Consider the following 22,852-nt stretch of genomic DNA (forward strand, 5'->3'; position numbering starts at 1 on the left):
CTGAAATGAGATGATTTCATTTTGAAAACAGTGAAACTGGCGAGATCTAGGGCAGCTAGTGTGAGTTTTTACACCCGAGAAAATTGTGTTTGGGGGGGATCCTGTTACAGTTACTCCCCGCTTCTTCCTGCATAAGAAGCCAATCAATCATTGACTTCAGGGAGCTTTCTGCACTCATTCTTTTTTTTTTTTTTTTTTTTTTTTTTTTTTTTTTGCTGTACGCGGGCTTCTCACTGCTGTGGCCTCTCCCGTCGCGGAGCACAGGCTCCGGATGCGCAGGCTCAGCGGCCATGGCGCACGGACCCAGCCGCTCCACGGCATGTGGGATCCTCCCAGACCGGGGAATGAACCCGTGTCCCTGCATCGACAGGCGGACTCTCAACCACTGCGCCACCAGGGAAGCCCTCTGCACTCATTCTTAAATAGAAAATAACTGTCATTTGCCTGATAGCTGAGTAAAGCTTACAACATCAGAGAGGGGGAAAAAGAGTGAAAACATATCCTAGTAGGACCAGGGACAATTTAGGGAACAAGATAATTTAAGGAAAAACCTTAATTAATATCCTGAGAGAGGTTTAAAAACAGCTAGAAACTATAAAATAAGACTAGGGAGTTAATTAAAAAGAGAATGGTCAGAAATCAAGAGAAGTCTCCTGGAAATGAAAATATGGTTGCTGAAATAAATTCAGTAGGAATTTAAAAAATTTCTCAGTGTATAAAAAAGAAAGACACAATGGAAAATGTGATAGAAATATGTTAGAGAGGCTGCATCTGGGAGATCCCACATGTTACTATTAGAAACTCCAGACCCAGAAAAAAAATGGAGGGAAGCTATCAAAGGGCAACAAAATTCCCCACAGCTGAAAGTAGACATCAGGCCTCAGATTGAAAATAGTTATACAAGACGAGCAAGAATAGCCTCATACCTAGGCACCCTTCCTTGTGAAACTTTAAAATACTGAAAAAATAAATTAAAATAGAATAAAATACTGAGAGGATACATCCATTCCAGAGAGAAAGATACTGGCTACCTAAAAAGAAAATTTAAAATCTGACTTTATCATACTTGTCATGAGCACCATGGATCCTGGCAGGCATTAGAAAGATACCTCCAAAGTTTTTCAGGCACATAATTTTCACCCAAGGGGTTTGTATCCAGCCAAACTGTGAGTCATAAGTGGAGGCTGAAGAAGATACTTTGTACAGAAAGAAATTTGAAAAATTGACCTCCTGTGCTACACCTTAAGCTATTTATAGACATAATCCAGCAAAATGAGGCAATAAACCAAGAAGGAAGGTAATAGGGGATTCAGTGCAGATTGCAGCTAGTCTAGAGTGGAGAGGCTTCTATTGATTGTGTGATTGAGAGCTTAGAAACACCTTGAGGCATATTGTACTTACTAGGTGTTAGGCACTGTTGGAAGGGAGGAGGGAGAGGAAGAGGAGAAGGGACTTGAACTCCAGAGGAGAAAAGGCTATACGGACATAAACCTGAAGCACACTAAACTATGGTTGATTTTTAACCTAGTATTGGTGAGGAAAGGAAGAATCCACTTCAACTTGATGCTATAGATGTCCCCCTTTTCAGTGACACACAGGGGTAACGACCACCTATCTAATTTGTTGTCCAAACCGGAACTTGTCCAAACTCCTTACACTTCAGTAGTGTAAGGAGGCACTCTAATGCTGTAACATCAGGACAACAGGTATAAACTGGAACAGCCCAAGGCGGCTTGGGGTATGTGGTCACCCTGCACAAGGGCAGTGACGCTGGCACAGTATGGAACGAGGTGTAGTCTATACACAGAGACACAGTACATCTGCAGTGGGCAATATTAATTTCATTGTAATAATGGCAATACTGTCTTGGTTTGCAGCTTTTATTGTCAATTTGCATGTAAACACAAATAACTAAAGTAAACTATACTTAGTATGTATTAGTATTAACTTGGTATGTACTGAAATGTATTGTATACTGGTATGTACTTAGTATATATTAGGCTCTAAGTGTTTTGCATATATTAACTCATTTAATTCTCTGAATAGCCTTATGAGGTTGGTGCTAGTATCATTCCCACTTTTGAGAACAGGAAGCTAAGTCAGGGAAGGAACTTGCCCAGGCTGTACCTAATTTAAGGTTGGCTCGAGCCTTTGAGTTCAGGCTCTCCGCCTGTTCTCTTAAACCTTACTCTGTACTGACTCTCAAATAACAGAAGACTTAACTGCACATAGAACAGAATATAAATTTCACCTTTGACAACGTAAAAGCTAGGTTTGGAAGGTAGACAGGAGGTAGAAAAAAGGGAAGATGGTATGAATGTCCTCATTTTACAAAGCGTGACGTTGAGAGAGTTTCTAGTTGATCAACAATGTAGGTTTTTAAGTATATGACTACAAGTCAAAGAGATCATGAGCAGTGGAACAACTCATGATGACATAACTTTACTGAGCAGTGTGGACATAGGAAAGAGTGTAAAGGAACTAAACCCTTACTTATTAGTAAGTTAGAAAGTGAACAGATAATGCCTCCAATTTAGTGTGAAAATAGTCATGTAAGAGTATTACTTGGAAATGGAGAAGAATTCAAAATAACAATAGTTGGACCTCCCTGGTGGCGCAGTGGTTAAGAAACTGCCTGCCAAGGCAGGGGACATGGGTTCAAGCCCAGGTCCGGAAAGATCCCACATGCCGCGGAGCAGCGAAGCCCGTGCTCCACAACTACGGACCCGGCGCTCTAGAGCCTGCGAACCACAACTACTGAGCGCACATGCCACAAGTACTGAAGCCCGTGCGCCTAGATCCTGTGCTCCCTAATAAGAGAAGCAACCTCAATGAAGAGTAGCCCCCGCTCGCCGCAACTAGAGAAAGCCTGCACGCAACAACGAAGACTCAACACAGCCACAAATAAATAAATAATAAAATAATAAAAATAATAAAAATAATAATAAAAAATAACAATAGTTGATGTAAACCTCATAAAAAAGGAAATCCAAACCGCCAGTAAACAGAGAAAAGCGTACGACTTCATTAAGTAATAAGAGACAAGTGAGTCAAAACCAAGGAAACTACATGCCAATGAGATGGACAAATACATACAATCTGGTAGTATCAGGTATTGTAGACCTCGAGTACTATGGGAATCTTCTACCCTACTTATACTGGAGTACAAATCGACACAACTAATTTGGAAAGCATTTAGCCCTCTCCATCAACTGAAGTTATATAAATAGCCTGTGAGCCAGCAGCCCTCACCCCTGCCCTGTGTAAATGCACCAGAATAACCGGTACAGCAGGATTCCTGTCCATGATTTGCATTAGCACAAACTGAAAACAAACGAAATGTCCATTAAGAGTCAAAAATTAAAGATGATACAAATAGATGGAGAGATATACCATGTTCTTGGATTGGAAGAATCAACACTGTGAAAATGACTCTACTACCCAAAGCTATCTACAGATTCAATGCAATCCCTATCAAACTACCACTGGCATTTTTCACAGAACTAGAACCAAAAATTTCACAATTTGTATGGAAACACAAAAGACCCCGAATAGCCGAATCAATCTTGAGAACGAAAAATGGAGCTGGAGGAATCAGGCTCCCTGACTTCAGACTATACTACAAAGCTACAGTAATCAAGACAGTATTGTACTGACACAAAAACAGAAAGATAGGTCAATGGAACAGAATAGGAAACCCAGAGATAAACCAACACACATATGGTCACCTTATCTTTGATAAAGGGGGCAGGAATGTACAGTGGAGAAAGGACAGTCTCTTCAATAAGTGGTGCTGGGAAAACTGGACAGGTACATGCATGTAAAAGTATGAGATTAGATCACTCCCTAACACCCTACAGAAAAATAAGCTCAAAATGGATTAAAGACCTAAATGTAAGGCCAGAAACTATCAAACTCTTAGAGGACAACATAGGCAGAACACTCTATGACATAAATCACAGCAAGATCCTTTTTGACCCACCTCCTAGAGAAATGGAAATAAAAACAAAGATAAACAAATGGGACCTAATGAAACTTCAAAGCTTTTGCACAGCAAAGGAAACCATAAATAAGATCAAAAGACAACCCTCAGAATGGGCGAAAATATTTGCAAATGAAGCAACTGACAGAGGATTAATCTCCAAAATTTATAAGCAGCTCATGGAGCTCAATAGCAAAAAAACAAACAACCCAATCCAAAAATGAGCAGAAGACCTAAATAGACATTTCTCCACAGAAGATATACAGACTGCCAACAAACACATGAAAGAATGCTCAACATCATTAATCATTAGAGAAATGCAAATCAAAACTACAATGAGATACCATCTCACAGCAGTCAGAATGGCCATCATCAAAAAATCTAGAAACAATAAATGCTGGAGAGGGTGTGGAGAAAAGGGAACACTCTTGCACTGCTGGTGGGAATGTGAATTGGTACAGCCACTATGGAGAATGGTATGGAGGTTCCTTAAAAAACTACAAATAGAACTACCATATGACCCAGCAATCCCACTATTGGGCATATACCATAAACCATAATTCAAAAACCATAAATTCAAAAAGAGTCATGTACCTAAATGTTCATTGCAGCTCTATTTACAATAGCCAGGAGATGGAAACAACCTAAGTTTCCATCATCGGATGAATGGATAAAGAAGATGTGACACATATATACAATGGAATATTACTCAGCCATAAAAAGAAACGAAATTGAATTATTTGTAGTGAGGCGGATGGACCTAGAGTCTGTCATGCAGAGTGAAGTAAGTCAGAAAGAGAAAGACAAATACTGTATGCTAACACATATATATGGAATCTAAGAAAAAAAATGTCATGAAGAACCTAGGGGTAAGACAGGAATAAAGACACAGACCTACTAGAGAATGGACTTGAGGATATGGGGAGGGGGAAGGGTAAGCTGTGACAAGGTGAGAGAGTGGCATGGACATATATACATTACCAAACGTAAAATAGATAGCTAGTGGGAAGCAGCCGCATAGCACAGGGAGATCAGCTTGGTGCTTTGGGACCACCTAGAGGGTTGGGATAGGGAGGGTGGGAGGGAGGGAGACACAAGAGGGAAGAGATATGGGAACATATGTATATGTATAACTGATTCACTTTGTTATAAAGCAGAAACTAACACCAAATTGTAAAGCAATTATACTCCAATAAAGATGTAAAAGTAAAAAGTGTAGGCTGTTTTTATTATTGGATGCAAGCTAGTGATGCTATAAAAGCTTTCAGCAAGTATGTGTTTCTTTCTTATATAAAGAACTGCCATTAAGGCTGCCCTAATATTTTTTAGATTACATTTACCTATAGATTACTTACAGGTTCAAATCTACAGTGGAAATAACTTTTTTTTTTTTTTACAAGTTTTGGAATGATGTTTTTAAACCAGTTCCTTAGAAGACTCCTATGTGACCCACACTAGTAAAATATACCTTCAGGTGCCTCCTCTGTCTGTAGGCAACAGCAGTGTAAAATATGTAAACAAATGAGTGTCCTTGTTTGCTAAAATTTAATCTGTTGATCATGTTGTATTATTGCTCTTCCCCAAATTCTCTCTCTCCATCAGGTAACATTCCTTATTATTAGGAAGAGGAAGTTCCTTAACATGTTATTTCGGCAGCATAATTTACCCAGATGATGGTCATTATGATGATGCTTCATTTGTTTTTGATTTATTTTACTTTTTTTGATGATGCTTTAGACTCATTTAGAGTCCACCATTCAGAGAGGAAGAATAGCTGGCCTACATTATTTCTCATACTTATTAAAAATTGCTGCATTCCCATTTGTGAGTTTGTTGAACGACTGGGTAGCATACCTCTTTATAAAGATAAAATGGAGAGTAATAAATGAAAACACTCCCTAGCTATACTACTGATTTAATTGTTTATTAAAATAACCTCATATTGGACTTGTATTTTCCTCTTAGAAAATTGGCAAAGTGCTAATATATTTAGTTTAACTGGACCAAGTACATGTCTTATTTAACTTTGATTCCCCAGCACAAACTCATTTATTAAGAATAAATGCTTGGGACTTCCCTGGTGGTGCTGTGGTTAAGAATCCACCTGCCAGTGCAGGGACACGGGTTTGAGCCCTGGTCTGGAAAGATCCCACATGCCGCGAAGCTGCTAAGCCTGGGCGCCACACTACTGAGCCTGCGCTCTAGAGCCCGTGAGTCACAATTACTGAAGCTCACACACCTTAGAGCCCGTGCACCTCAACTACTGAGCCCACATGCTGCAACTAATGCAGCCCATGCCCTCTAGGGCCCATGTGCTGCAACTACTGAAGCCCACATGCATAGAGCCCCTGTTCTGCAACGAGAAGCCACCACAATGAGAAGCCTGCACAGTGCAACGAAGAGTAGCCCCCGCTCGCCACCACTAGAGAAAGCCCATGTGCAACAATGAAGACCCAACGCAGCCAGTAAATAAATAAAATAAAATAAAATAGAATAAACAGTCGAGAATATTGGACTTTATTTAAAAAAAAAAGAGTAAATGCCTGTTGAATCGAATTAATCAGCCAAACAGTAGACAAATGAAAGTTGTGATTAATAAGATGGGCCAGACTGAAATAGTATTCTTGTTGAGAAGCTTACTTTAATCACCTTCTTATTTTCCAGCCTTATATAATCATGTATTAATGTGAGAGAATATTTCTCATATTGAGAAAATAATAGTTTTGTATTACGCTGAATCTGCCTGGGAATAAAATAGACACCTTATCAAATTCAGTGGAGGTGTCATGAGAATTGATACCTAAGGGTTGTTGTGGGAACACATTTAAATTTTAAAAATATACAAGATTTTTGATATCGTCTCATGCCCACTATATTGTTTGGGAATAATGCAGTTTCAATTTATAGAATTGCAGCATGTATTTTAGGGCTGGAGAGAAACTTGATAAGTCCTGCATTGAACCTAAAGAGGAATGCATTGCCATAAGGTGCTCATTCAAAAATCAAATAATGATGTGAATAATGTTGATCATCTCTACTGGAGGAAAAACATGCTACACATTAAACACATTACTTATTATATATTTATTTAACAATCTTGGACTTTATTAATACAATGTTTTGTAGTATGTATGCCTTATTTCTTTTCTTATAGTTAAATGTCTGAATTCTGAGAAATTTCAGCATGCTTTGGTGAGAGGAACAGTCATCTTATTTTCAAAAAGATGCAGGCACAGACTGTTTTTGACCAAAAGGTGTATTACTGACCAAAATTCAGCCATCTAGTCTGGAAAATAAATGAAGAATTCTGCTGCTGGTGAGATGAATACATAGGTAGAGGGAGGTGAAGAATGTAAACTACTTAGCAGCCTTAAACTTTCTCTTGACTTTGCTATAAGTGCTGGAGAAACATCAATGTTATCATTCCCAGAGACCATTCATTTAGAAATGTAAATTAGAACAGATGGAAAAATACAGTGTTGGGAGTTACCTATCAGGAAACAAAATGGATGTGTGTGATATCTACCCACTGTCATGGTGAGGGCCCTGCATTACATTACACTTACTGTCTAAAGCTTACTGTGCTGAAACCTTCACAGCAAAGGTTCCCGTTCCTCATAATGACCTCTAAGTGAAAGTGAATGAGGTTTAACTACCAGGTATGTGCTTCTGGAACAACACACGAAGGGCCCTATTTTTTTTTTTACTTTATTTTTATATTATTTTATTTTTTGGCGGCGTTGGGACTTTGTTGCTGCACGCGGGCTTTCTCTAGTTGCGGCAAGTGGGGGCTATTCTTCATTGTGGTGCATGGGCTTTTCATTTCGCTGGCTTCTCTTGTTGCGGAGCATGGGCTCTAGGTGCACAGGCTTCAGTAGTTGTGGCTTGCGGGCTCAAGAGCACAGGCTCAGTAGTGTGGCACATGGGCTTAGTTGCTCCGCGGCATGTGGGATCTTCCGAGACCAAGGATCAAACCCATGTCCCCTGCATTGGCAGATGGATTCTTAACCGCTGCGCCACCAGAGAAGCCCACAGTGGGACCTTTTAACATTGATTCCAAAGCTATTTTCTTTGGAATACTGTTCTGTGAGATTTGGTAGAAAAAGAATCCCATGATCAGAATGTTTGGGAAACACTGAATATTTTATCCCCACGTTATACATTCAAAATGTATATTTTTTACATCAGACATCAAAGTCCTAGAATAAACAAAAACTGAAAAAACAAAACAAAAAATCCTGCTAATTCGATTAATACAAGTTTTCCACTGAACACTTGTGAGTGTTTCTGAGGCACTGGCTGATACTGAACACAGTCTTGGGAAGGTTGATCTAAGGAATTAAAATTCTGTAAATTATGAGGAAAACACTTTTAGGTGAGAAGAGATGCATATGGTAGCAGGCTTCAGTATTCTGTATTTCCATTCGGGAAATTGTTCTTATTTGATCCCTTCCACCCTTGATCCTTTTTCCTTTCAGTGGACTCTGTAGTAGGGATAAAGGGAAAAATGTCATTTACTACCCTAGAAGAGCTATTTACTCTAGTGTAAATACCGTGGAGGCTGGTAAAAGTGTGTTGATAATAAGACATATTAGCTTAGGTTCTCTTGGTAGCAAATAACAAAAACTAAATCAAAGTTGGATATGTGAAACCCAAGGGCAGAAATACAGCCAGGCTCAGGAAAGGTCTAGGAAGCAGCTATATCATTTCCAGTAATGTGATCACCGAACTGCTTTTCAACAAAGGGCGTCTTCCTAATGAACTTCAAAATGAGCTCTGCTGCTTGTTGGAGTTAAAATATATATATATATATATATATATATATATATATATATATATATATATATATGTTTATACATATATATATGTATACATACACACACAGAAGCATGCATATATACATATGATACAAAGAAAGAAAACATATATAAGTGGATGTTTTGTTATTACAACATGCATGCCAGGCATTGGTGACCATGGGAGGTCACCTCCGTGTTTCTGAGCAAGACAGCCTAACACTCATTTTTCCATTATCACTGTTGCCCAGAGTGAACTTGTCAAAGAGATCCTCCACCATTCAGACTTCCAAACCCCTCCACCCCCCATCTTGCTACTCATACTTAACCATTAGTATTTGCATAATTAATGCACATAAACATTTCAGGTGAAACTGAAGACACTCTTTATTTTAATCCCTGCCCAATCCCATTCCCTTCACTTGTTCCCCAGAGGCAACTGCAATCATGATTTTCAGGCTATGGTTCTATACTTTCACTATGCACATGCACCCACATTCACCAGGTACCCCTACCTCACCCCACCCCACCCCAGTCTACCCCCATATACTTACATTATTTATAAGGGGAAGACTGATTTTGTGTTTTCCAGGGCCCCATGGAACACCTTCTCCCTCCCACTGTGGAGATCCTGAGCTGCATATGGTTGGGGTATGGCTGTGTTCAGAAACTCCTGGATACCTGTTTTAAAACTTAAAAAATGAGAGATTTGCCCACATGAATCAACCAGAGACCTTTATTTACTTATGAACCAATAACTTTATTGGAAGAAATGGAAAAACTGGAAGAAAAAAACTTAAGTGATAAAGTCCAGGAAAAGAGAGTCCTGCCCTTGTTGCCAAAAAAAAACCAAAACCAAAACTTAAGTGAACTTCTTCTGCAAGGGCACTCTTGCCGTCTGCATGGCAGGCATGGTGACCAGGGCTCTGGTCACCCCGTGGCTCTGGGGAAGTCCAGTCCAGGCTCAGTTCTTCTTGTCGCTGTCGCCCAGGGTGAGCTTGTCAAAGAGTTACCCTGCCAGCTCGACGTCTGGGGCCCCCATCATGCTCAGGGTGGTGACACGACCCTCCAGCTGTCTGATGAGCGCCACCTACTGGCTGACGTAGTGAGTTGCCAGGAAGTGGAGCAGGTGGGGGTCGCACTTGTTGGTGGCCAGCTGGTGCAGTGGAGCAGGCTCCGGGTCACTAGCTTCTCCAGGAACCAGGCGCACTTCATGGCCTTGAGGCCGCTCTTCCACTCGTCACTGACTGGCTTCCTGATGTCTTGGAAGTTGAGGCGGCCCCCCGGCGCTGGTTCTGCAGGCGCTTCAGGCCCTGGGCCCACAGTGGTGCAGGAAGAACCGGCTGAAGTGCTTCCAGGCCACGTCGTCGCGGTCGAGGTAAAAGGCCGCGGCCAGGCACACGAAAGAGGCCTGGAGCTCCAGGGTGAAATGGCTGTTGACGGCGGCCTCGCAGTCGGCGTGGTAGCTGTGGCGCACCTGCGAGGGCGGCGCGGGCAGCGTGGTGGGTGTGAAGGCCAAGGTGAAGGCGAAGCCGCGGGGCCTGCGGTACCTGTCTCGGAGTCCCTTTCACGTGATTTACCAATTTCCTTCCTCTCGGGTAAGTGCAGACTTCTCTTTTCTTTGTCAGAAAACAAAAGGCTTAGGTGTATTCTTAGAGAAAGAGCTTAACTGTGTGGATGTATTTATCCCCTCCAGCCTCATTTGTCCTCTCACTGCCACTCAGCAAGCATTTTTTTTAACCCCTCAATTGTGTTGTATGGAATGAGCCACAGTGATAGGAAATACCATTGATCTCAAATTATCTTTCATTCATTCATTCAGTAAATATTTATTGATTACTTAATATGGCCCAGGCACTGGTATGGGATTTGGGCATATATTAGGAACAAAGAGAGACAAAGTCTGTTCCCATGAGGTTTGTATTCTAGTGGAGAAGCAGACCAAAACAAAACAAAACAAAAAACTACTGTTTTTCTCCCTTTCTTGTCTCCAGTAAATACGTATAAGATATTACACATGTATATGATATTAAAAAGTCAATATTTTCTTAGAAGTTAAGGATGTTATAGTGGAAGACATAAGACCAATCTAGGTATTTATAATTAATTAATTCAACAGCCATTTCTATACAGTATTCCAAATATGTGTCAGTGTTTGACTCTGGAGATACACAGAAGAATCAGACATGGTCTCTGTTCTCAAGGTACAAGAAAGAGTGATGGACTGTTTTAAGTGCTCTCAATGGTTTTAAAGTTTTTGGATAAAATAGCTGTTTTCACTTGAAGTTTTTTTACCATGACTTTGACTAATGTACTTTTTTGGGGGGGTCCCTTTATTTCTCTTTGAAAGCTCATGCTGTGCTATAATCATTGTTTATGAAGGAAGCAAAAGATCAAATATCAACTGTCACTTTGTACACTTATCTAAGCAATTTTAGAGGCATTTAATTGTTGAGTCTGTAAAGAAATAGAATAATAACAATGTCTATTTGATAAGTTGATGTTAATGATAGGATCATACATTAGAGATGGAAAAGAACTACATGATCAGTTTCTCAGTGAGATAAAATTGTATTCTATGTTTGCTTAACACCAGTGTTTAGTCTTAATATAATTGCAATCTTTCAAAAATGTCCTTGGAAGAGTCCATTGTAGACTTCACTGGAAGAATCTATTTAAATAGAAGAAATCTTGATTTTGTAGAACATTTTCTCCTTATGTCCCAAGATTATTTAATAATTTATCTGGACAACTTTACTCTTCAAATATTAAAATAATACTATTGAATGGTTCTGTGTGTACTAAGGGGTGATAATGGTGTTTCTCAGATTTTTTATCCCTCATCATTACTCCCTAGGTTAGAAGATAATGTTAAAATACATGTTATAACTAAGAGAAACCTAAGGTTTAAAATCTAACTTTTTTAAGGGAAATCAGTAAACTAGCATGAACTGGAACCTCAAATTTCCATGAAGGAAATATACATATATCTAAACAAAAACATTGCATCCAGTTTTTCTTTAATGAGGAATGTAAAGCTAAATACAAACACAATGAAAAAACTTCCGAGCAGATCATGTTTTTAGAAAAATTTAAAATTTTAGTTTTTAAATGTATTTATTTTATTTTTTAATTTTTGGCTGCATTGGGTCTTTGTTGGATGTGGGCTTTCTCTAGTTGCAACGAGTGGGGGCTACTCTTTGTTGCAGTGCCTGGGCGTCTCATTGCGATGGCCTCTCTTGTTACGGAGCACGGGCTCTAGGTGCTTGGGCTTCAGTAGTTGTGGCATGCCGGCTCAGTAGTTGTGGCACATGGGCTTAGTTGCTCCGTGTCATGTGGGATCTTCCTGGACCAGGGCTCGAACGGATGTTCCCTGCATTGGCAGGTGGTTTCTTAAGCACTGTGCCACCAGGGAAGCCCCCGAAATTAAAAAAAATTTGATAATCAAATTTTATAGTTTATAACTTGGTCTGTGCTAAGATAATGTCTTTTAAAATATCAATATAGGACTATAAGATGAAGGTTTCTTTGAAATGTTTGTGGTCAGTGTTGGTATTATGTTAGGATTCTCCAGAAAAACAGAACCAATAGAAGATATATTTGTATATTATATAAAATAAGGAGTTAGCTCACGTGATTATGGAGGCTGACAAGTCTCAAAATCTGCAGTTGCCGTACTTGAGACCAGGAGAGTCCATGGTGTAGGTCCAGTCCAAAGGCCAGGAGGCTCAAGACCCGGGAAATTCAAGTTGAAGGCAGGAAAAAACAATGTCCCTGCTCCAAGGCAGTCAGGCAAGAGGAGTTCCTGCTTACTCAGAGGAAGGTCAGCATTTTAATTTTATTCAGGCCTTCAAATGATTGGATGAGGCTCATCGACTTTAAGGAAAGCAATCTGCTTTACTTAGTCTACTATTTCAAATGTTAACCTCATGGAAAAACACCCTTTCAGGCACAAACGATATTTGACTAAATATCTGGGTACCCCCTTTGAAGTTGACATATAAAAATTAGCTATCACAGTATTATTCATGATAAATGCAGAGTCAACAAATAAAAATTCTCATGCTATAATCTGCAAAAACTGTTTTGACTTTCAGTTCCCTTCATTAATTTACAAATGTTACAGAACTAATAGTTACACAACTGATATTAGACAATAAGTTCTGACTCCATGTCAATGATTAGCTCTCATTCAGTCATTCAGCATATTTCTATTGAGCACCTATTATATGACAGGTATTTTATAGGTACTAACATAAAAACTTGTTCTATAAGCTCCTCATATTTGTATTTCTTTTGTAGCTAAGTGCTAGTAAATGTTACATATAATTCCTTCTTTGAAAATTAATAGATGAAGTAGGATCAATGGTATAATCTTAAGGAAGTAGACCATAAGTAGCAGCAGTTGGTGGCTTATCTCACTCTCTGTGTTGTGTGTGTGTGTATACATATGTATAAATAAATCATTTAATGAGAGGTAGTGAAAAGTGATACATCAATATTATATATCTCTGGGCTGTTCACTCTGCATTACCTCATTATTACAGATACTGGATTAGATTTGATTATTATTACCCATATTTTACAGATAAAGAAATTGTGAATTAAAGTATGTAACATGATCAAACACAGAGCTTATAAATAGCAGAGAGCGACACTCTGAATTGGATTCCTCTCTAGGTAGTTTGGGAAGTTTGGCTGGACCATGAGCTCCATTAGAACAAAGACTGTTCAACTTGTGATGCTAAATTTCACATAGTAGGGGCTCAAAAATATAAATTAAAATATTGAGTGGCCTATTAAAAGCTTTAGTCTCATTATTTCTCCAAATTAAAAAAATGAGTGGATGTAGATGTTGAATATATATTTAAACTCTATTTCCTTTAGAAGGAAAAAAAAATCAAAGACACCCAATGGTGATAAATTACTATTATAATTTTACTTTAATATGCATAAACATAAAACCAGGCATAGAAATTGGTATGCTTTTATAACTGTAAACCAGACAATTTGTAAATATATGCAAATACAACTATAAAACTATTAAAATTAAGAAGTTCCAATTATGCATCCGATTATGCTTTTTGTCTTAAACACAGTCCCTTGTCACTGAGAACACACTAGATGACGAGATGCAGGTTTCCTTTCGAGTGCGCCGTGTCTGTGTCCCGACACCCGTGAAAGATCTTAGCGCTCTACCACCCTTCTGTACTGAAGACATGATGTACTTTAGCTCATATGATGATTCATAATGTACTTTTGCTTTCAGGTAGTGGAAGTCATCATTCAAATATTGTCTGTCCATGTTCTTTTTTTATTAGTTTGTGAAAAGTAATTCTGATGCAGTTTGTTGATTTCATGAAATACCATTAAAAGCCTCAGTAACTTCAATAACTGAAGAGGCTGTACAAACTGGGAATTGAGGGGGAAGAGAACTACTGACAGAATTTTAAGGGATAACACTCTTCCCTTTGAGTTTCATTCTATGACACTATTTTTCACCTCCCAGTCATCACTTTAAAAGGAAATGTTAGTGTTTGCAGCTGGTAAAATGTGACTATAAGGGTGGACATGCGACAGTTGTCCTTTTTACACTAGAACATGCCAGCCTAGCAGCAGTCACACTGTGTGATTCAAAACACACACGCAGGCATGGACAGTGAGTTTGTGCTGCTACATTGAGCTATAGACAGATCCAGATAATTCTGAAAATGCTTCCAGTAATTTTTCATTTGGATGTAAACACAAGAACAGATCCATGGAATTCACCAATACAGGTAGAGAACACTGAGTTAGAATGGCATGGACACACCGTGTATCTAGTCAGTAACTATTTAGGACCTAATATATTCCAGCTTTGTGCTAAATGCTGAATGATTGCAACAGGCGTTGACTTTAATCTCATGGGCCCTAGAGTCGTTTTCAGTTCATTATGTTCACTGACAGAATGTATATGTGATGAAGGTAAAATTAGATGCTAATGAGTTGATAATAGAATATGTATATATATATTGAAATATTCATATATATTCAATAATATTTTGTTTGAAATCTTTACTACTATTGGCACAGATACAGAAATTGCTACAGACGTTCTCATACCTTTTCCTACATAGCAACTAGGTTTAGGGAAAATAATTTTGGTGGAATGGTGTTAGTCAGCCTACAAATCCAGAATGTCTTGGTTGAAGGTGTAGATACTTTGTTTCACTAAAATCAAGTGTAAGTTTTTCCAAACAAGTTAGGAAAAAAATGCAAAATCCTTATAAAATGTTCCTTAGGATTCCATACCTTACTATACTATTAACCCAGTGTGTTAATAAGCTTGTATTTAATGTAATCATTATTCTTCATAATTTGACATGAGTAATGTGCTCTCACATTTTAATTTTCTAAATGTTTTTTTTTTTTGTGGGACGCGGGCCTCTCACTGTGGTGGCCTCTCCCGCTGCGGAGCAGAGGCTCCGGATGCACAGGCTCAGCGGCCATGGCTCACGGGCCCAACCGCTCCGTGGCATGCGGGATCCTCCCGGACTGGGGCACGAACCTGTGTCCCCCGCAACGGCAGGCGGACTCTCAACCACTGCGCCACGAGGGAAGCCCTAATTTTCTGAACTTTTATACCATATTCTCAATGACTTATTTGCTGATTTCCTTTTTTATAAAAATATGATACCTCAACCAACCACTGTTAAACTCAGCAAAAAGCACGGTTTCCAAAGTAAATGTTTTGTAAAGTGTTTCCTGTGTATTACTCACATTTATTACTTTTCCTCTGAGTTTTTTATATTTCAGTTCATACATGAAAAATAAACAATGTCCTTTTGACTTATTTTCTTGAAGTCTTTTGCCATTTTCCAAATATATCTGAGTAGTTAAGGTCAGTTAAACCTATTTAAAGTTTCAAATTTCTAGGAAATATCTGATATTTAGTAACTTTCTGCCCAAATGATTTTAAATCTCATTTATTATAAAGTGAATTAAAAGATTGGCATACATTCTTTAAATAGAAAGATTATCAACCTGCTTTTGCTAATGTAGATGGTGCTCTTAAGTTCTGATTTCCTACATGACAACCCAGGATTAAAGCCTCATTAATAATCTGCCAAATACTGTCAGCTGTATGACTCAGTGCTCCATTAGTAATGTAATCCCTTGATTTTCTTCTGCCAGAAAAGTGATTCTTTGAAACCATTGGCAGTAATATGAATTTATACATTGTGTGTGTGTGTGTGTGTGTGTGTGTGTGCGTGCGTGTATCTCTTGGAATAGAGACTGAACGCCAAGACAAAACCTTGCATTCCTTTACAGGACGTGCAATGCAGATCTATTGTGGAGTAACTGCTGGATCTGGGAAGGAAGGTGAGGCTAAAGGCAGCCCATTAGAAAGGGAAGAGGCTGTTGGAACTGGGAGTTGAGGGGAAGAGAACTACTGACAATTTTAAGGGATAACACTCTTGCCTTTGAGTGTCTGTGTGGTAGAGTCCATGGCCTAGAGTAGAAGGGGGAAGCTGTACTAGAGCAGCTTCTGGTGGCGGGAATATTATTTTCTTATACATGCAGCTATTGAAACATTGCTTAACATTCCTCAGATCTTAACTGTCAAGGACAAAAAACAGTAATGATAACTGGAAATGTCAGTTCCACATCCACAATAATCTATTTACAATTGCTTCCCTCTTTCATGAGTTCTCTATCAATTATCCACGCTTTTATGCCCCCCCCAAATCATCACTTTTTCCTTAATCACATGTATTCCTCAGTTATGCTGTAGAGAACTGCAATTTTCCCTTCGTGGCCCTTCCCCCTTAATCCTTTTTTTTATTTTCCACATTAACAATCCCTAATTTTTAGAAAAAAGACAATAGCATATAAATGAATCAAGGTGCAGAATTCCTCAAATTATAAAAATCAATTCCTGGGGCGTTATTGATTGGTAACTATATTGATCACATCAATAGAAGTATTTTAATCAGTCTGTCTGCAGAGATTGCAGCTACAAGATAAAAAAACATAATCAGTTTATTCAGTTGTTACAAATGTAGGAGGGGGAAATGGAAATAGGATTAACAAGATTTTATACAGAACCAAGAGTCCACTTCCTTTTCTTTCCAGAGACACTATTCTATAAACCATGGTATTGCTTCTCCTAGCCAGACTATGAAGCATGTTTGGTTAGATTACATTTTGAATTATACTAGTTCATTGGAGTAAATGTCTCTATGGGACACTTGGGTTTATAAAACTCTGTTTCATAAACGGATGATATAGAGCATCCCTCAGACTATCTTGTTGCAAAAGAATGCTGTTGGGTCAAATGAACAAGAGAAAACAGGTAATAATATAATATTAGAACTCTCTACAAAATAACATCTCAATTCACATTTTGCGCTACGTTCAGTGACATCTTAGAAAACCATTCTGTGTGTATGTATGTATGGAGTGCACAGATTCGTACGTACATATTGGGCTTTGATGACTAATGTTAATGTTCGCTAAAATTTGTACCTTAATGTGGATTGTAGTATGAATAGTTATGTAGTAAATTATTATAAAGAGATATGATTATTAATATAAAATAGTATTCTGTATTTTATAATTAGGGTTAGAGTGGTATAATTTAAAAATAATAATAATATTGAATATTTTTGCCTACCCTTCCAATATTGGACGTTAGTTAGGTAAAGTAGACATTAGTGGAAACATGCATCTTAGCTGATTGTGTATGTATATACTCTGTCAATTTTTAATTCTTTAAAAAATACAAATGTTGTATTAGAAGCCATGGAGTGTTAGAAGTCAGCGGTAGTGGAAAACTGAGGTTATTGATTATTTTGTGTTTTCATACCCACAATATGAAGTGATTTTGGAAGTTTTTTTGCTAGCTACTAGAAAATAAGCTAAGATTTATGTTAGCTCTTTGAATGCATCTACCGAAGTTCCATCACTAGGAAAGTGAGGTCACCCTTCTTTGATTAAATCATCAAACATAACATAGTACCATTTACATGTCCTCAAAGTTTTATTACAACACAATTAATAGCCAAGATTTTAGCTATTTACAAGGTCTTCTAACTATATACCAGATAGCTTGATGTGTACATGGCATGAACTACCTTATAAAATAGAGCTGCCTCTTTTTATTTTCTAAATATTATAATCTATCTATATTAGTGAACTGGAGCTGTGGATCAGATGATAAGATATGCATAACTGTGTGCACTGAGTGATTGGAATGCCACTTGTTATCTTTTTTCTGGAAATGTCTATATAAGAAAATAAAAGGTACTTTATAGAAATATGAAAAACATAGCAGCCTGATACTGTTCATTCTTACCCTTTTTGGGAATTTGAATAAGTAATTTATTCTCCCTTAACCTCAAGTTCTCTATTTAAAAAAGTGACCTTGGACTAGATCCTGTTGCAGATACTGTGGTCAAATGATTTTATGCCCAGGGATTTCAGCCGCTGGCTGTGAATCAAAATCAGTTGAGGAAATTCTGATTCAGCAAGTTCAGGGTTGAACTCTGGCATATGTACAGTTGACCCTTGAACAACTTTGGGGTTAAGGGTGTGGACCCTCACACAGTCGAAAATTCAGGTATGACTTTACAATCGGCCTTCCGTATCTATGGTTGAACATCTTCATATTCAGTCAACCCCAGACTGAGTAGTACTGTAGATTAAGTGAACCCACCCGGTTCAAGTCCGTGTGGTTCAAGGATCAACTGTACTTTTAAGAAGTGCCACAAGTGATTCTGATACTCAGCCAGGATATGGAATATTGATTCTATGCTATTTGGTGCAAAGAACAAAATGGGAATCTCTCAGTCTATATATTGATTATAACTTATCTAAATATCATACCTTACTAAGAAAAGATATCATTGGGTGTAGCAATGGTAAAATAGCTGCAGTGTATTTCATTATAAGAGAAGATGGTTACCGTGTTACTGGTAGAAAAATGATCAGAATAGTGTATTAGTTAGGGTTCTCCAGAGAAACAGACCTAATAGGATATTTATATTATATTGGATTGGATTGGATATATAATAGGTTATTGTATTTTATATAATAGGGTAAACTATCCTATTGCGGTTGACCCTTGGACAATATGGGTTTGAACTGTGTGGGTCCACTTATACACGGATATTTTCCAGTAAATACTGCAGTGCTACACGATTCGTGGTTGGCTGAATCTGCAGACGCAGAACCGGATTATGCAGATTTTAACTGCACTCTAACCCCCATGTTGTCCAAGGATCAAATGTGTATATGTGGGGAGGGGTGATTTCTTTTAAGGAATTGTCTATTGGCTTTGGTTTATGTGATTGTGGGGCTTGGCAAGTCAGAAATCTGCAGGGTAGGTCAGCAGGTTGGAAATTAAGGTAAACGTTCATGTTGCAGTCTTGAGTCCAAAAGCTAGAAACTCAGACAGAATTTCTATATTGCAGTCTGGAGGCATAGTTCTTTATTCATGGGAGGACTTCAGTCTTCATTCTGAAGGCCTTCAACTGATTGGATGACGTCCAGCACACTATGGAGGCATCATCTGCTTTTCTCAAAGTCTACTGATTTACAAGTTAATCACATCTAAAATACACCTTCACAGCAGCTTCTAGACCAAAGAACCAGGCACCATAGACTAAGTTTACATGTAAAATTAACCATCATAAATGGTAAACATGAGTGAGGGCTAGCTGATGCAGGCAGAAGAATGCCGAAGTGGGTTCATTCAGAGGGAATGTGCTTGGGTATCAGAGGAGGGCTGGCATATGCTGTGTGGGAGGAGGAGGCAGCAAGGTTGTGGACTACTTGAATCTGTTGGGGCTCAAAAATGGTGCCCTGAGCCAGCATGAATTCTACCACAGTAAATGTGGTAGGCAACTGAGGGTAGGCAGAGGTACATAGGATGTCATACTTGAGACCAATTAGGCTTCATTTAACCAGTGAGTTTCATCACGTTGGTTTTCATAGTTTATTCTCATTCCCTTGTTCATCTGTTCATTATATAACACTCCAGTCAGAGCCTTTCAACTTGCTTGAGCATTTGTTTATTAGCTTAGTGGTGTTGGTTTTGGTTGTCAGTACAGCACTATTCATTTTTGGAGTAGTATCACTTCATACTAAGGCAGTTGTTGCCTATTGATTGAACAGGCCCGTTGTAATTTCTCTGCACTCCATAGCAATATCACTTTTCTTCAACCCCGGAAGGGTTGATTGAATAAGCAAGTTGCTTCCACTTTTAGTCTTTCAGCTGCCACTTGGATACTTACCATACTTTGAATTCACTTGCCAAACTATCATGACCCTGTTATCCTGTGTGCCCACCAGTTATATACATATTATCTTTCCTTACTATCTTGCATATGCTGAATTTTGACTTTCTTCAAATTTGGTTACCTTGGATAATACCATTACTACTTTGGTTTTTAAAGCCTTTAAAAGTCTTTTGGGACTATAAAAGGCACAGGGCTCTAGAAATGGAATCCTCAGATTTTGGTGTGCATAAGATTCACCTATAGCTATAGGAAATGCAGGTTCTTGGCTCCATTTCTAGAAAATTCTGATACAATTTATATGGAGAGAGGGGGTTTTGCAAATCTGCATTTTACAGGAGCTACAGTTTCTACTATGCTTAATAGCTATTCTGTGTTGATTCATCATAATGCAATGCAACTATGCACTTAAACAAAAACTAAACCTTTTTTGAGAATATTAGATTCATCAAACAGTTGCAGAAATAGTACAGAGAGTTCTCATATACTCTTCACGCATCTTACTCTAATGTTACTGTTTTACGTAGTACATATGTTAAAACTAAAAAGACAGCGGTGCATTACTTTTAGCTAAACTCCAGACTTTATTCAGATTTATCGATTTTTTTTTTTTACAATTATGTCTTTTTTCTGTTCTCGGACCTAATCAAGTATATCACATTGAATTTAGTTATAATCTCTCTTCTATGGCCTCTGACAGGTTCCCAGCCTTTCCTTGTTTCCCATGACCTTTATAATTTTGAGAAGTACTGGCCAGGCTTTTGTAGAATGGCCCTGAATTTGGCTTTGTTTGCTCTATTTCTCATGATTAGACAGACCAGGGTTTTTGGGGTTTTGGGGAAGATTACCATAGAGGTGAAATGTCTTTCTCATCACCTTGTGTCAGTAATGACTTACTGGTGATGTTAACCTTGATCACTTGGTTAAGGTGAGGTCTGCCAGATTTCTTCACTGTGAAGTTACTATTGTTCCCTTTCCATAATCTATTTTTTGGAATCCAGCCAATACTCCTAAGAGGGAGTTTAAGCCCCATCTCCTGGAGGGAAGAGTATTTACACGTGTTATTTGAAATTCTTTGTAAGAAAGATTTGTACCTTTTTCCCCATTTATCTATGTATTCAGTTATTTCTATCAGTATGGACTCATGAATATTTATTTTATATTTCTCTATAACTTTAAAGTTTAATTAATTTTATGACTCAAATTGTTCCAGCTTAGGCCATCAGGTGCTCCTTCAGTTGAGTTCTTGTGTCCCTTTGATCTGCCTCTATCCTTTTGATTTTTGAGTGCTGCCTTATTTCCTGGCACTACATAATGCTCCAGGCTCATCTTGTGTTTTCATTGCCCCAGGCCGAGAATTAGTCACTTCTCCAAGGATGTCTGGTTTTTGTTATTTTGGAGGACCATATTTAGAAACTAAGGCCTGGATGCTAGATGTGTTTGTTGCTACTTGGTGCCATTGTTTCTAGTCTCTCCACAGAGTTATGGAATATATGCATGTATATTAACCAATGTATACACATATCTATAATCCTTTCTATAGGTGTCTATCTCTATACCTATTAAACTAAACGTGAGTTCATACTAATGTCTGACTCTAATCCAGTATCACATGGTTCATTCTAGCTTTTGCCTCTTGCTTATTTGTAACTTCTTTTACTAACAGTGAGAAACCTGACTCAAATTATTTACCATTTATTTACTTATTTGTTCTACACTAGTGTAAATGTGTTTTCATATTTCTTAAACTGTATTCCTGTGAGAAACACTTACCAACTAAAATTGTGTTTATGTACAGTTATTTTTGCACCCAGTCTTAGATTTACCAATCAGAACATCATTTTCCAAAGTCACTTATGTCAGTTCCTTTTTCTCCACCCCCTTCAGTGCCGTTTTATCATATATTGGGAATACAGTTAAATTTATTTGTCACAGTATGCATTACATCCAGGATACTCTGATTAAAAATTGCATACATTAAAGTTCACCCTTTGATGTACTATTCTACGTGTTTTGACAGATGCGTAGTCATGTATCTTATGCCTAGTACCATACAGTACAGTTTCATCCACCTAAAATATTCTCTGTGAGTGGCCTTTGTAGTCATTCACTCCCAACCTCTGACAAATGCTGATTTGTCTTCCATCCCTATAATTTGTCTTTTCCAGAATGTTGAATAAACAGCATCATACAATATGTAGACTTTTGAATTTGGCATCTTTGACTTAGCAACATGCATTTAGGATTCATCCACGTTGTTCTGTGAATCTATAGTTTCTTCCCTTTTATCCCCTGAAGTATCCATCATCTCGAATACCAAGTTTGTTTATCCATTCACCTGTTGAAGGATAATATGATATGATTATTTCCAGTTTGGGACAATTATAAAAAAAGCTGCTATAACCATTTGGGTATAGGCCTTTGTGTGAATATAGGTTTTCAATTAGCTGGGGAATATGATTGCCTGATCCTATTGTAAAACTGTGCTTAGCTCTGTAGGAAACTGTCAAACTGTCTTCCCAAATAACTGTATCATTTTATATTCTCACTAGCAATGAATGTATGTTCTTGTTGCACTTCAACAGCATTTGGTATTGTCAGTTATCGGATTTTAGCTCTTCTAATAGGTGTGTAGTTATATCTCATTGTGGTTTTATTTGTATCTCCCTAATGACATATGATGTTGAGCATCTTTTCATATGCTTATTTGCCATCTGTATATCTTCTTTGGTAAAAATATGTGTATATGTATTTTTCTTTCTTTTGTTCTTATAGATTTTGTGTGTGTGTGTGTG

At 38.1% G+C, this 22,852-nt stretch overlaps 1 protein-coding gene across 2 annotated transcripts in view; it reads left to right on the top strand.

Moving 5' to 3' along the window:
- LOC309798827 (uncharacterized protein) overlaps positions 1 to 22,852 on the top strand; it is a 192,686-nt gene that overhangs the window by 1,816 nt on the left and 168,018 nt on the right. Inside the window, exon 2 of one of the 2 annotated variants that reach the window (XM_082611507.1) lies at positions 9,371 to 10,621. The exons of the other annotated variant lie outside the window; for it this stretch is intronic. Within the exon in view, the coding sequence (XP_082467633.1) occupies positions 9,551 to 10,447 (897 nt within the window). The 5' untranslated portion in view covers positions 9,371 to 9,550 and the 3' untranslated portion in view covers positions 10,448 to 10,621. Of the gene's footprint in view, positions 1 to 9,370; positions 10,622 to 22,852 lie in introns of those variants that run through there. 2 annotated transcript variants of the gene reach the window in all.

Source organism: Mesoplodon mirus, assembly GCF_964341445.2.
Source record: "Mesoplodon mirus genome assembly, chromosome: 1".
Lineage (NCBI taxonomy): Eukaryota > Metazoa > Chordata > Mammalia > Artiodactyla > Ziphiidae > Mesoplodon > Mesoplodon mirus.